General features: G+C 35.7%; 1 protein-coding gene across 1 annotated transcript; it reads left to right on the top strand.

The window, feature by feature from the left end:
* The first annotated feature begins 15,598 nt into the window (after positions 1–15,598).
* LOC113296429 (bromodomain-containing protein DDB_G0278469-like) lies at positions 15,599–16,916 on the top strand. The gene is made up of 4 exons (XM_026544736.1): positions 15,599–15,655; positions 15,740–15,847; positions 15,921–16,473; positions 16,897–16,916. The coding sequence occupies exons 1-4, from the start codon at positions 15,599–15,601 to the stop codon at positions 16,914–16,916; spliced, it is 738 nt and encodes a 245-aa protein (XP_026400521.1).
* The last annotated feature ends 297 nt before the right edge of the window (positions 16,917–17,213 follow it).

Below are 17,213 nucleotides of genomic sequence, written 5' to 3' on the forward strand. Positions count from 1 at the left end.
AATCGTTTGCCTATGTAAGGCCATTCCCGTTCGTGTCAAGTCTTGTGTTTGCTTAATTTTGAGTTATGTATTTGCTTAATTTGTGTTGGTTATGGTCGTTGTTCCTAATAAAGTATGTTGAATTTGGTGGTCGTATCATAATATACGAGGAAACCTCAAAGGAAATGAGCTATAAGATCCAATCCTCTATATGTGATGCTGCCTATGTTTGATAAGCCTTTGTTCTTTAATGAAAGTGTGATTTGTTTGTTGTTTAATTGGCTGGAGTTTCAGATTCAAATTTTGAAGTTATGCTTTTTTATTTCTCTATGTTCGAACCCGAAAGACAAACCATGGTTGTTCCAATTTTTATGAATGAATTTTATTATTTTGTTTTTCTTCTTAATTATTGATGTTGTTTCGGTATACGTATCCAGGTGTAATTAACAGGTGTGAAAGAGGATCCAAAACAACTTGTCAAATCACCGCCTTCGACAATGAATAAGCTATATCGATCGTTTTCTTTTTAAGATTACATATTTGTTAAAGAGAAAAATAACTAAAACGCTGGCAACATATCCGGATAGTAAATTACACGTTCATTGCACTGAAATTCCCAAAATCAATAGCAAAATTCAAGAGATTTTAACTGTTCTCACATATATTACTAAGACATGTATATTTATTTTTTTTGATAGAAAGGAAGAAAATATACTATGACATTTATATTACATGTGCTACAAATTCGCATTTCACTCCTATCCATTTTTACCAAACTATCATTGCAGGTGGTGCACAAACTAAAAGTAAAAAAGAATGTCATCACTGATCTGTATTAATACTCAAGATGAAAACTTACCGTATCAAATAGCTTGACAAATCAACAAGTGACCCTAATCTCAACAAGTCAATACACCCGAAATGAAGTGCCTAGGGATGCATCATGGGGGTCTAATGCTAAAAACCTAAGAAAATGTCAAGGGAGATACCATGAAGAAAGTAGAACTATTTGGGGTTTGGGACCCACATACCTAGCAGGTCTTCGTAGACATCTTTAATAATGCACAACAAGCCTAATTAAGCTTCTTTCATGCCTAGCTTCTTTTGTTGCAATCTTATGGTCAAATTTGCACCGACCTGCATCATGATTTAACTTGTGTTCTAAGGATTAAGGAATGTAGTGATTGCACATATTGGTGTTGTTTTTAACTTTCATTGGGATGTTTGTTCTCTCCTTCTTGGAAGGTCTGTTGGAGAACTTAAAGATTTAGTTTCAATTTATAGTTCAGCATCTTTTATAAGTTATCTGAGACCAGATTCGTTAGTGGCGTCTTACTTTTTTTAAGGACCTCTCTGCAGTTAAACTTCTATTGTCCAAACTTTTCTTTTCTACAGGTACTTGCAAGTTCTGAATTGGGCAGGTCATTTCATCATTTTGATGGTTTTTGCTTCAGTTTGTGTTTATTTTGTTCCTCTGCCCTGATTGCAGGGAAGAATTATCCTTTTAGAACTAATGGTGTGAACTCTGTATTTGCTTAGACTTTTTTTTGGTATTTTTGAGCATCTGTGTAAACTGTATTCAAATGTGTATTGAACTTGTAGATTGATTTTGTACATTAAATTTGAAAGTTTGGTTGAATGGTGTAATATGTCGTCTAAGTATATGAAATTGTAAATTGATTCAAGCAGAATTTCAGTGTAGTTTGAGTTTCAATTTAGGGTAATTTGAGTTTTGAATCAGAAATATTTCAACCCAGTCAGAATGGTTGCAATAAGTAAGACAGAACTGACTGGTACATTTTTATTATTAATCAAATCTACGACATAATTCAGGTGTCGTACCTAGCGACAACCGGAAAGTGTCGTAAATCTGAGTCAACTTGAAAGTGTCTTTCCAGAAAAAGACACTAAATCTAAGGGGTACATAAAATTTAAGTGACTATTACACACGACCTACCATGGCCAAAACACCTAAAACTTTGTCTATAATAGCATCTCCAATAGTAGGCCAAAAAAATCCTACGTGGATGTTTGTGTTAGACCTCCATTTGTGGAAATTTTCATACCTAGCCCCAAATAAGAACCTTTGTTCTAAAACTCTTCTCCAATAGTCAAGGTTATACCATGTATTTTAGATTTAGATAAACATTTAAAAAAAACATTTACAATGATTTTGTATTAAAAATTATTATTTTTTAAATAAATTGATGACGTGGAATTAGTTAGGGGTCATTGCGAAGGTGTAGTTCAGACTTTCTTTAACACCTTCATATTTAGTATTTAATTCCTCCTAATTTATAAGACCTAACTATCAAAGATGCATTTATACTTGATGGGGGTCTAAAATCGCATGTGTCATTAAAAAAAAATATCTTCGCCCTCGATTGGAGATGCTCTAAGATGCCCATCTTCTTCATATTTTTTTTGTAGTTGAGCATCTTACCTATCACCTTGGTCATAATTTCCTTATTATAGACATAAAATTTGATTTAAACTTCGCTATACTTTACCTTAAAATCCACATGAATTTTATTTTAGCAACGGCCTTCGTTATCAATCGAACACACAAAATTGTTTTTATCATGGCCATGAAAAATTCATGAATTACAGTTACCCTCGAGCCACACTAACATTCATGTCCTCTATGCTGACATATTTTCTATAGCAAGTTTTCTATAGGTTTACGCCTTTTTGCTCTAAATTGGTAGTAGTGCCATGGAATATTTTTGCTCAGCCTCTGTATATAACTTTTCCTGATTGTTTTTTACTACAAGACTCCAAAATTATACAGCTGACTGCCATAAAAAAAATTCTCATTGAATCTTACGATAATCATTGTAGCAATTTGATTGATTTAGAGCTGCTGGTGGGATTGATGCCGATGATCTTGCAGCATGAGTTGGTGGTGCTGAACCTAATATCGAGAAAGTCAACTATAGTGGATTTCTTCAATTCTTGGTTTTACTGGATTTTTCCATGCAACCTTCTTTTCTTTCGCATTTCTTATTTTTGCGGACTTAGGATTTTGTTGTTTTTGCTCCTGAGGTCGATAAGTTTGTTAAGGATTATTCATATAGAGATATGTGAAAAAATCTTGGTTTTTAAAGAATTTTGTCAATTTTTTGGCGTTTAATTTGTTCCGCAAAGAAATTAGTTTTTCAAAAGCAAGAGACCTTGACAAAGTTTTCTCTTTCGAAGCTAATTGTTGTTAGTTATTTAGCATGTGATGTGGCCGCATCACATGATTCAGCTCACCATGGCCTAAATGGTACATAGTTTTTTCTTTGTGAATATCACTGTTTGTATTAAATTTGAACATTACATGAAAACAATGACCGGTTAACATCCTGATTCCTAATTGATAAACAATATTTACATTACAATATGTCAGATGTGAGAGGATCAAAGATAAGCTACCAGAGATAAAGTTATTGATAGCTCAAATTATACATGAGCATACAAAAACGTCTTTTTCAATCAATGCGTCTAATTAGCCAATGCTTTTGGACATGTAAAAAACATCTTATGTGGCCTTATAATAAGCCAAAAAATAAGATAATCCATGTAGCCATACAACCTTTTTTTCATGTTCATCAAATGTATCTATTTCTTTACATCCGACATGTTTAATGAACCCTATATATTGGAGACATAAAAAAAAAGTCAAAGTGTCTAACTAAATTTGAATTCCGCCTCGGCTAAATAGGCGTGTCTAATGCCACCTTACACAATGGACACACACACAATCAGGTAGTGTGGCCACATACTCAATTATGGCTACATGTGATGGATTTAAACTTAAAATCTTCACCAAATGCGGCCCTATGACTACGAGAAAGTGATTGTGGTGGATATAACAACAATGTAGGTTTACCTTTAGCATGTGGCCACGAATAAATTTTTTATTTTTATTTTTATTTTTGCCGTCAAGCAGGGTTGACAAGAAACATTTTTATAAGTGGTGTTATTAGGAAACATACTCTATTTTAAGTTTGTTACGAGTTATATTAGGAAGAGTTCTCGTATTGTGCAAGTTTTGTGTCGTGCTGACCAAGTCATATTGATGTATAAATATCTTGAATATCTAATCAGAAAGACAGAACTTATCGTGAATTTAACATGACATCGATCCTGGTTAAAACCCTAAAACCCTAAAATCAAAATTTTTTTATTAAACAAAATGGTGGAAGAAACATCAAAAGACGGAGAGAAAGGAAAAAAACGGAGCATGATTCATCGAAGAAAAATCCGGTGTATCATCTAGGATCGAGTGATGGTCCTGGTATTCTTATTACCCCGATTCTGTTAAGAGGAACTAACTATGATGAATGGGCTAGATCCATTAGAAGATCATTATGAAAGTTTGGTTTTGTAGACGGCACAATAAAAGAACCTACAGATCCCGAACAATTGGAGGAATGGATTGCGGTTCAATCAACCATTGTTTCCCACATTAAAAACACCCTGGATTCTTCCATATGATGGACACTAGGAGATTATGATGATGCTGCTCTTCTTTGGACACACTTGCGGAAACGATTTTGTGTGGTAAGTGGTACAAGAATCTGTCAAATAAAATTATCTTTGAGTGAGTGTAAAAAAGGTAAATCTGAAAGTGTAGCTGTTTATTTTGGAATATTAAACAAGTTGTGGGTTGACCTGGTGACATATATGAAAATACCACAATGCAAGTGTGGGCATTGCACCTGTGATATTGCAAGTCAGGTGACTACTTTGAGAGAAGAAGATTATCTTCATTATTTTTGATTGGTTTAGATAGTGTGTATGGGCCACTACGTGAACAATTACTAGCAAGAGATCCTTTACCATCAATAGATGTTGCGTACCAGACGATAGTTAACTTTGAACGGTTGAGAATGGGAGATATGCTTCTATCTAAGGACGTACAGGAAAACGTTATGGCTTTTAAGGTACAACCTGAACAAAGAGCAACCACAAATACTTATTATGCTCCAAAGTTTTGCAGGCATTGTAATCGAGAGGGACACTCTGATGATGGGTATTATCAAATAATTGGTTATCCTGAATGGTGGGGAGACAAACCCCGTAGTGGTAGAGGATATGGCAGAGGTGGAAGAGCTGGTGGTAGAGGTCGAGGTGGTTTTGCAACTGGAAGAGGTGGCATAGGATATGGCAGCAACAATCTTGTTCGTGCAAATAACTTGAATATACCAGCAGCTCAGCAGTCAAATACGACATCTAGAGATGGAGTTGGCTTAACCGGAGTGACAGCAGCTCAACTTCAACAAGTACTTGAGTTTTTGAGTTCAAACAAACCAAAAATTCAACTACAAGGTAAACAACATCGAGCATCCTAGATTGTATATACAGGAGCTACGAATCATGTCACATGTAATATAGATGACATGATATAAGTAAAAGATATTAAGGCATGCTCAGTAGGTTTGCCAGATCGAAAGTATGCGAACTCTGATAAAATTGGAACTGTGATTCTTTCTGGTGGTTTGAAACTTGATAATGAGCTTTATGTACCTTAGATAACTTGCAACTTTATCTCGGTCACACAGATGATCGATGAGATAGCTTGTGTTGTGCAATGTACTAACAGTTTATGTCTTATACAGGACCGGTTGACGAGGAAGGTGATTATAGTGGGTGAGAGACAAGGTGGACTATATCTGTTTCGTGGTATACCTCCAGTTAAAGTGTTTGAAGTTAGTGGGGATTCATATGAGCTGTGGCATAAAAGATTGGGACATCCTTTAGAAAAAGTATTGAAAAAGATACCTGCTGTGAGTTCGTTATCTAAGAAGAATAATAATGCTTGTGATATTTGTCCACGAGAAAAACATCGTAGAAGTAGTTTTCCCAATAGTCAGAATAAAGCTAGTTGTATATTTGAGTTGGTTCATTTGGATTTACACCTTCCTCTTGTGGAGCTCATTATTTTTTAACAATATTTGATGATTTTTCAAGAGGTGTGTGGATTTATCTGATCAAATCTAAAACTGAAGTGAAATGGTATTTCTTAATTTCATTGCTCTGATTAAACGTCAGTTTAGCAAGGAAATCAAACATGGTAGAAGTGATAATGGAACCAAATTTAATACTTTGCGTGGATATTTTAAGACTAATGGGACAATATTTTAGACATCTTGTGTTGGTACGCCCCAACAAAATGGGAGAGTTGAGAGAAAAAACCAGCATTTAATGAATGTTGCAAGAGCTTTGAGATTTCAATCTAATTCACCAATACAATTCTGGGGTCAGTGTGCATTAACTGCGACATACTTGATAAATCGAACACCAACACCTTTACTTGATAACAAGACTCCATGAAATTCTGTTTGGAAAGCAGCCACCATATGATCAGTTGAAAGTGTTTGGGTGTTTGTGTTATGTACATAATCAAAACAGTAAAGGAGATAAGTTTGCAAGTCGTGGAAGAAGGTGTGTATTTCTTGGTTATCCATTTGGTAAAAAGGCATGAAAAGTTTATGACTTAGACACAAAACAATTTATAGTGTCAAGAGATGTGAAATTTTATGAACACCAGTTTCCATACATGATGGAAAATGTTGGGCAGTCAAATAATATTGATCCATCCAGTAATGAAGTATGTTGGAGTGATGATGAGGATAGAGAAGAAGTACAGTTACCTAGTGAAGCTATTGGATATAAACCGTTTGAGCTACAGCAACAACAAAGTAATGAAGCCACAGCTTGATATTGAATATGAAGCAGAAGAATTAGAAGGATGTGTTCAAGAACATCCTAAGGAGAGTACACAAGATGATCTCTCTAGTGATACGTCAGCTGGAGTTGTGGAAGATAATAACAGAAGTGAGATGGGTAAAGGAAAACGTCAGAAAATTCCTTCTAGCAGACTCAAGGGTTTTGTGACGCATACTGTACGAGAAAATAGTCCACCTTCCACTCAACCTACACAATCATATGCCTCAGGTACACCTTATCCTTTGACATATTATGTTAGTTGTGATCGTTTTTCTATGGCACATAGAAATTTTCTTGCAGCTATAACAGCTGGAAATGCGCCTAAGAACTTCAAAGAAGCTATGAAGCATCCAGGATGGCAAAAGACCATGGCCGAAGAAATAAAATCTCTAGAGGAACATGGGAATTGGAGGAATTTCCACCAGGTAAAAAGGCATTAGAAAGTAAATGGATTTACACTGAGAAGCATGATGAAAATGGGAATTTGATACGCCTCAAAGCAAGATTGGTAATATTTGGGAATCATCAAGTTGAAGGATTGTATTATAATGAGACCTTTGCATCGATGGAAAAGATGACAACAATTCGTACTTTTCTAGTTGTTGCAGCAGTTAAGAGTTGGGAAGCGCATCAAATGGATGTCCATAATGTATTTCTGCATGGTGATCTGGGGAAGAAGTGTATATGAAGATACCTCCGGGATTTTCCAAAGGAAATTCTAATATGGTTTGTAGAATTAAGAAATCATTATATGGCCTAAAACAGACGCCTAGATGTTGGTTTGCAAAGTTATCAACAACTTTGAAGAATTATGGCTTCAAACAGTCATATTCAGATTATTTTCTTTTTACTATGACAAAAGGAAAAATGCAGCTGAATGTCTTAGTTTATGCAGATGATCTGATTGTGGCAGGCAATGATCTAGTTGAACTTCAGAAGTTTAAATCTTACTTGGGACAATGTTTCAAGATGAAGGATCTGGGAAAGTTGAAATGTTTCTTAGGTTTAGAAATGGCTCGTAGTAAACAAGGTTTCTACATATGCCAAAGAAAATATGCATTGGAAATTATCATGGAAACAGGATTATTGGGTGCAAAACCTGCAGAGTTTCCAATGGAAACGAATCATCAACTAGCATTGGTGAAAGGAACTGTACTTGGTGATATGGAAAAATATAGCAGACTGGTAGGTCGTTTGATTTATTTATCAGTCACCAGACCAGAACTTGCTTACTCAGTGCATATTTTATCACCATTTATGCAACAACCAAGAGTGGAACATTGGGAAGCAGCACTTCCTGTTGTTAGATATTTGAAGAAGAATCCAGGACAAGGAATTTTGCTTCGCTTTGATAGTGGTCTTAGTTTAAAAGGATGGTGTGATTCAGATTGGGCGAGTTGTCGATTGACTTGACGTTCATTGACTGGTTGGTTTGTTCTTCTTGGTTTTTCTCTTGTGTCTTGGAAGATTAAGAAGCAACATACAATCTCTCATTCCTCAGCAGAGGAAGAATACAGTTCTATGGCAGCAGTAACATGTGAGTTGAAGTGGTTGAAACAGTTACTTGGTTACTTGGGAGTTCACCATATGCATGAGATGAATCTATTTTTTGATAACCAATCGGCACTATACATTGCTCAGAATCTAGTATTTCATGAGCGAACAAAACATATTGAAGTGGACTGTCATCTTGTCAGAGATGCCATCATACGGAAGATTATATCACCCTCCTATACTCCTACAACGGAGCAATTGGCTGATATCTTCACAAAGGCATTAGGGAACACTCAGTTTCAGTTTCTTTTGTCCAAGATGGGTATTTGTGATCTCCATGTCCATCTTGAGGGAGGGTATTAAGAAACAGACTCTATTTTAAGTTTGTTACGAGTTACATTAGGAAGAGTTCTCGTATTCTGCAAGTCTTGTGTCGTGCTGACCAAGTCATATTGATGTATAAATATCTTGAATATCTAATGAGAAAGACAGAACTTATCGTGAATTTAACCGGTGTATCAATTGATGGAGAGCGCCCTTGGCTTCTGCTCAAGTGCTCATGGTTAAAATAGTCTTAAGATGCACCCCTAATGTTTTGTTGAAATCTTGTAAATAACCTGAATGAGCTCGTATAAAACTATACATATTTGTATATGGACGCCTACGGGAATCATATTGAAAACTAAAGTATAACTTAGCTAGATTTCTAACAAAGTCACGTCTAATGAGATCATGTAGGCACGTATAGTATAACAAATATCTAAGATGATTGTTTCGTAGAAATGTTATCCAAATTCTTGAATAGAAAATCCTGAACGAGCTTATTACCGCAACTATGCTTATTTGGGTATATATGCTGTGGAATCATTTTCTGAATTTGTCTTGATCAAATTGAAAACTATACAACTTGGCTGAAATTCTAAGAATGTCGCTTCCGATGAGATCATGTTATAGGCACGTCTAGTGTAATATACATTTTTGGAAATAAATGACGCTATACCGACTGATTCGTCGTTAATCAGATATGTATTTAACTTGATCAAGTAGCAAGTCAACTAGTCTATAATACATAAATACCAATGTAGCCTGTCGCAAACCCTAAAAATGAAATCATTTGGCGTTTGAGATCCACCAGAAACCACCTATACAACCGTAATATAATTAAATGAATACAACGACCGAATATTAGCGGTATAGATAAATAGGTCGCACATGAGGCTGTAGGCAACAGGAGACAAGATTATATAGTTGTTTACAAAGTCAAGATGATCAGAAAACTAAAGGTCTAATTAAGTTTCATGATCGTCTTCTAATTCTAATACCATAGTGGTATAGTATAATCTTAAACTCATCTCTACAGCTGAAGTTAGACTTCGTCGGCATATGATATTTACCAGCTAAAGTTCCTTTCAAGATCAGTTTCGGACCTTCAAGTTTGGTTTTCGCCACAAAAACAAAAAAGCAATAGAATAATTGGAAAATTAATCTGAACTTGAGTTCATTTTCAAAATTTTCTCTGGAATAAAATCCACTTACAAAAAAAATGCTTTCACAAATCCATAAATTCTGAAATCTTGTATGGAGTATAATCAGGGTGTCATTTATATAAGGTTAAAAGTATTAACCAAGAATCCTTTCGAATTGGGAGATACACCCATTTCCCTAACAAATATACATAACCCAACCTTCATGCAAAGTCCGAAACCAATTCACGGATGAAACTGATCATATATATATATCTTGACAGATGATGAGCAAAGATCACTAGGGTTTAGGGGTTATAAAAGACTTGTTGTTGTTGATGTTAAGAATATAGATCAACAAACTTTCTTATTATCCTCTCCTTTCTATTACTTTCTTATTGTCATTTATTCTCTTTCTCATTCTTTCGCTCAGCAATCAAGGATGTCTTCATTATGGATCAACGATCCTGACTTGTTCATGGAACATTTTGCTGGTGAGATCTGTATATGGAGGCTCAACAAGAAAGACACTTCCCCTCTTACTCCAGCAGATTTCACTATCATAATCAGGGCTACTGATCTTACTGATTCTCGACCTTTTGTGGGTAACGAGTTTCCATGGGAGAGTAGCGATTTTGCACATTTCATAGGTTACTTGAATAACAACGACATTTTTGTAAACCATCAAGGTTTGGTGATTACGACGACTTTCCCTCGTGAAAGAGCTAGCGGTGACAGACCTAACATGAACCGTATAGTAAGATTCAAGTCGCATGAGGTACTAAACTTGGCTTCATATGGTCTACCTGTTGTGACAGTTCACTACGGGAAAAATATACATTTACAACTGGAGATTTACAACACTTTGCTATACATCGTAGAAAGTCGTATGTTTTACAACTGGTTTCAAAGAAAGAGTTGTCGTATATCATCACTACCAACCCTTAGGAACAAGGGGTTGCGCTAAGAAAACAAACGACAACTCCTTTAGCAAAACTGTTGTGACGACATTTAGGTATAACAACTTTGTTTCATAAGTGTAGCGACTTAGCCTATCACAATTCTCACAAGTGTTGTTGAAGAACACAAAAATATGATAATGAAAAATACGTTAGAGGGGAGATTCGAACATGAACCTAATGCATGGATGTATAGCTCATCAACCATCCTTACAGTTCACAAGTTTGGGTTTTTTCTTTTTTTTTTAATAGAATGTGGGAAAAAATTAGGTTTGGGGGATTCGACCCTGGGACTCCTATATGGAAGTCTACACCACTAACCATACCTACATTATCACAAGTTCTGTAAAGTTGGTGGTTCTTTAATGTACTATTATGACAACCCTTCATAATCGTTGTAAAACAAAATATAATGCTCAAAGCCGACTGAGCTGCAAAGAGCGCGAAGCATTCTCTGTAACCATATACATTCTTCTCTGTAAATAATCACATACATTCTATAAGACCACCCGCTTTAAGCAAAGCATGCAACTGGGGAATTATGGCAAAAGTATACCATCAAACAAACAAATATTCTGAAAACATTACCATCTCCAAAACGATATTCACACACAAATGATGATAACAAAAGCAGCCCTGAATTACCAACAATAGAACATAGAGTTTGATAAGTGATAAATACACAAGCGAATACAGAACTACACACTCAGCTGTAGCAAGAAACTTGAGAATAGCAGGAAACTCATACAGAACTACACACTCAGCTGTAGCAAGAAACTTGAGAATAGCAGTTGAAGTAGATTACTGAGAAGGAAAATAACACCAAATATTGCTAAAGTAAGAATACAATACCGTAAAAACAATAAACTACTGATCTAACTTGTGAACTTCTTTTTCTTCTTCTTTTTGTTCTTCTTCTTTGTCGGAACCACTATGGTATATTCCCCATCTTCTCTTAAGTAACTCTCGTTCTCGTCATCCATTTGGAAACCAAGAGTTGAAGTATCCACTGGTTGGAAATTTGTGTCATGCTTTTCATTGTATTCCTCTAATTCATAGAAACCCCTGGGCGGTGGTTTCACCATCACATACCAGTTAGATGTATTTGACTCTCGAGAATAGAAAACTTGTCGCGCTTGCTTTGCTAAAATGAATGGATCGTTACAGTATTGGTTCTTATGCTTCTTTAAATTGACTAATGTAAAGCCATCTTCTACCTTCACACCAAAATTGGTGTGAGCCCAATCACATTTGAATATTGGAATTTGAAACATATGATTGTAGTCTAACAATAGAATTTCTTCTAAAACACCGTAGAACCCACTAGTTTCTGACAATCCTGCAACTAAGGTTGTTGATTCAATTGAAACTCCACTGTTTTGTGTGACTCTATTAACATCCTTCGTAATAAACCTAATGTTATTGATAAGCAAGCCTTTATATGATATGCAGTTTTCCAACGGCCCATATGACAACCATTCTACCGTGTGTGATATTGGCATGCCTTGTTCAATTTGCATCTTAACCTACAAATGTATAATCTCAGGACATAAGAATATAACTAAATTTGTTATCTAAGCATAAGAAGTTAGATTTATATGATGGTGTGCCGAACATGGATTGTTCTATGTGATAGAATGAAACAAAATCACACGCATTTGTGTTTTTTGTAGTAGTTTTCCGCAGCAGCAAAATGTCCAAGTGTTTAAACTATACTAAGATGCATAATCTGACTAAGAGTGGACTAAACATACCTTTTGTTGAAACCAATCTGCAAATGTGTCAGACTGTATAGAATTGAGTTGGTCTTCACTAGTAATTGCCCTCCCAGGAGGAGATTTTAACTCGTCCATAAGCATTCTAAGACAAAATTTAAATTAGAAAATGAAGTATTAATTGACAGACCATTTTTAATAAACGTGAACATCATACTTACATCATATATGGGTCAATTTCGGGTGTGTTAAAAAGCACATATCTGTAAGCTATCTTTAACTTCTCACTATCCATACGCACTTGGACACCTTTAGAAAGAGGACGTGCTGCCGGTGTGGAACCATTTTGAGTGTTTTTGTTACGCCTTTGCTCTACTCCTGTTTCAGCTGCTTGGGCCTTACGAATATCAAAATACCTAACACACTCCATTCCAAGATAACACTCGGCTATACAAGCTTCAGGTTGTGCATAATTCTTTACATATTCTTTGAATGTCTTCATATACCTAGGAAAGTCGAGTATGCAACAGTTACTAGTTAATTAAATATTAGTATCTCTAAGATACAAAGGGCATAACTTTCTACACGAAACCAAAAAACAGAAGTAATATAAATTAAATTGGCATACCTTTCAAATGGATACATCCAACGATATTGTACAGGTCCACATAATCGCACTTCTCGAGCTAGGTGAATTGTCAAGTGCATCATGACATCAAAAAGTGACGGAGGGAAGTACCTCTCAAACATACACAAAGTCTCAGCAACTTCTACTTCAAGTTCTATTAATCTATGGAGATCAACTGCCCTTTGGCATATTTCGTGAAAATAAGAACATAACCTGAAAATTGCCTCCCTTGGCCCTACAGGTAAAAGTCCTTGCAAAGCAACGGGTAATATTTGTTTCATAAGAACATGGTAATCATGAGCCTTAAGAACACCTAAGCAACCATCTTTTGAGAAATGCTTTCTAAGATCAGAACTAAAACCATATGGAACATTTAAATTTCTCATCCTATTATACAATATAGCCTTTTCCTTGTCATTTAAACAGTATGGTGCTGGTGGAAGGATCGTTTTTCCATTTATCTCTACTGGATGTAGTTCTGGTCTTATTCCCATACTCTTCAGATCATTGCGGGACTTTAGACCGTCTTTTGTTTTGGACTTTATATTCAATATGGTACCAATAATACTCTCGCAAACATTTTTTTCGGTATGCATAACATCAATATTGTGTCGTAGTAATAAATCCTAGGAAGATGGAAAAATCCAACATTAGTAATTAATTCTATAAAGAAATAAAAGATCAGACATTTAATCTATGTGAAAGTTATAATGTCATGCTGTCGAATCTTAGGTAAGTAATTAATTCTATTATAATGTCATGCTAAAAAAAACAGAAACAAAATGCTCATTATACTGAAAATATACTATTATGTGTCAATTATGGTGCAATCAAACTGATGTTGTCGATGCTTTATCACATTGGGAAAAGTACTCAGATGCATTATACTTCCCAAACACTATATCAAAAGAGCGAGTGTGCCATTTAGATTGCATTTGTTGATAATGTGAAGTTTAGAGGCTAACATGGTGCAAAGAAGAAGAACCCATAGCCAAATATTAACAAGTAAGTTTGAAGTTATGGAACTAACCTTCCAGTAAGGCAAGTCGAAGAATATTGACCGTTTGTTAAACACCCGAAGTTCAGTTTCATCATCATTTGCACCAGAAATAGCCGCATCAGCAACAACATCCCTTTTCCGCTTCCCACATTTAGAATTACCCATATTTGCACTTCTGCCGCACTACTCTTGCCCTTATTCTTCTTCTTTTGCTCTTTTTTTTTCCTTATCTCCTCCTCGTTCTTCTCCGCTTTCCCAAAATCATTTGTAATACTATTCTGACATTCAAGTGCCGCAGCACCAGACATAACAGGTGGCTTTTCCTTCCTCTCAATCTCTCCATTAAACCAGTCTTTTTTCTGCCGAAGAGGATGATTATGAAGAAGAAATCTCCTATGATTCAAGTAGACAGTTTTACGACTAAATGCCAACCAGTTTGAAAGTGTATTTTCACCGCAAAGAGGACAGGCTGCCTTCCCTTTATACGTACATCCAGATAAATTACCATATGCAGGGAAATCGTTTATTGTCCACATTAATAACGCCTTCAAGTTAAAATATGTTTTAGTAAACGAATCATATACCTGCACCCCTTTCTCCCACAACTCAAAAAGATCATCAATCAAGGGCTGCAAGTATACATCAATCAGAAATTGTGTTTCTTTGTCAATCTGTTTTAGTAAACGAAGCAACTGCTACTAAATCTAACGGTGGGAATCTTGTGTTTGTTTGTCAAAAATTGTGTTTCTTTGCCAATCCGTATGCTTTTGCTTAGACCAATCAGAATATTCCACTTTCCCGCCCAAAATCCCGCCCAAATTTGGTCACGTGTCTGCCCAAGAATTTTTCAGAGAATATTTAATGTTTGACCACTGCAACGTGTCCTATCCCATGTTAATTCCCCCCAGTATTTTCACAACGCGCCCAAAATCATTAGTCTCTTCACTCTTCACAAAAATAAGAGAACTCTCTCACCAAAAAAAAAAGAAAAAAATCTCTCACCTATCGCCATGTCTGCAACTGTGAAGCTCTAACCCTAACAATCTCTTATCGGAAAACCCTAACAATCTTTCATCAGAAAACCCTAACAATCTCTCATCAGGAAACCCTAACAATCTCTCAATCACTCAAACTCTTCAGAAAACCATAACTATCTATTAATCTCAGATCTCTTCAACTTTGAAGAAAACCCTAACAAATTTTCAAGAAAAGGATTTCACGAAGGTGTAATCTCTCATACTCTCAAATATTAAGAAAATAAATCTCTTTGTTCCAGTTTTCTATTTTAGTAATTTTGAGTTTTTTTTTCTTCACATGCAATTTAGGATTTGTTGTTTCCATGATGAAATTGGTATTGGGTCCTATTTAATTTTGGGAATTTTCGATTTTAGGTCTTTTTATGATGATTTTCATTTCGATGATTGTCTCTGCAGCTCATGTTCTAGTTTTTTAGGTCTCTGTTCTGTGTTATAACAAAAAATCCCCCCTTTGTTCGATGCATGAAGTATAATTTAGAATTCGTAAGAATTTATGATTTGATAGGTGTAGCCTTATTCTCTTTAGGTGTATGATTTGATTATATTTGTGCCAAAGCATGAAGTTTAGCCACTGTGATTATATTTTTGCAAGGCATAACTGCAATAATGAAGACTAACAAGGAAACAATAAAGAAAAATCTGGTCAGGGAGTTGGCCATAAAAGTAAGGGCTTCTCATCTCAATTTCAGTGTAAATAAATTTATTCACCATATCATTTTAACTAACCTATATGCATTATTGTTGCAGATGAAAAAAAAACAGTTCAAAACTGATAAAGGTTCTCCATCTGCAGAACCATCCCTTCCACCTGAAAGTAGGCGATCATCACCAAGGAACAAGAAGTTTGCGATAAAGGTAAAGACTTTTCATCTCAATTTCACAAAAAACTACTTACCTTCTCATTTTAACTAAGCTACACTTTTTGCAGATGAAAAACAAGCAGAACACTCAACAGTCCCCAACTGAAAGTGCTTCACTCACTTCAAAGCTGCAACCCCCAACTCAAACCAAGTCCGCAGAACCATCTCTTTCACCTGGAAGTAGGCGATCATCACAAAGGAACAAGAAGTTAGAACCAAGTGTTGTTGTTTCTTCTCTAACTAAATGTGCAACAACTCCAAAGCGTCGTCTACAACCTGAAAGTGCTGAAATGTCATCACAAACTACAAAGAGACAGGCTACTAGGAAGAAGAATGTGCAATCTGAAAGTGCTCAACATTCACAGAACACAACTACAAAGTCCCAATCAAAAAGCTCTGAAGGAGATACTGAAAAATCCGGAGTGGGGCGAAAGAATGTAAAGCGAAAACTTGACACAATCAGCACAGGCCCATGTCTGAATGTTCAACTTAGGGATCCACACGACACTCTCGCAGATTTTCAAGATGAAGAAGAAGAGGAAGAGGAGGAGGAAGCTGTGGAAGAGGATAACTCTGATCATGTGGAGCCTGATGTGGAAGAAGAGAATGATAATGTTAATGGTGATGATCCTGAATTGGAAGAAGAAAATGATAATGGTAATGATGATAATGAGGAAGGTGAAGAAGGAAAAGAAGCGAAGAAAAGAAAATATGTTCCACGTGGTCCAACCCAGATGTATGCACTGAAGTTAGATTCTGCTGATCCGAAAAGAACAATTTCCTTCAACGCTAATGAACAACCGATTGGTGATCCATCTGTGTAACTTGCCAGTGTGCTAGGGGTGCTTGTTCGGAAACTTCCATTAACGTACAAGGATTGGAGACTTGTCCCTTATGAAGCCAAAGAAAACATATGGAAGATAGTCTCGGTTCGCAATTGATAACTCTTTAACTCTTTTCATTCGTCAATAATTATTTAAGTCATAGTCAACATTTATTTAATTCATAGCGTATTCTAATTCAATTATTTAAATTTATTTTTAGAACCGATTCATTGTGCCTGAGTATTACAAAGACTATTATTTCAGCAAGATGGGAACTTATCTTAGAGAAGCAAGGTCAAGGAAGGCTGGTTTGGTACTCGACGCTTTGTATCGGCTACAAGGGGAAGAACAAAAGAAACGGCTGGAGAAGTTAATGCCCAGGACCATGACAGTTAGGGAGTGGGAAGAGTTTGTGAAACATGTAGACTCTATTGAATTCAGAGTAAGTAATTTCTATTATATAGAATGCCTATATATTTGTATTAAAAACTTTAAAGTCTGTCAAATGATTTTTTTACTTTTCTATTCAGGTCAGAA

The sequence above is a fragment of the Papaver somniferum genome, chromosome 7, assembly GCF_003573695.1.
Source record: "Papaver somniferum cultivar HN1 chromosome 7, ASM357369v1, whole genome shotgun sequence".
NCBI lineage: Eukaryota > Viridiplantae > Streptophyta > Magnoliopsida > Ranunculales > Papaveraceae > Papaver > Papaver somniferum.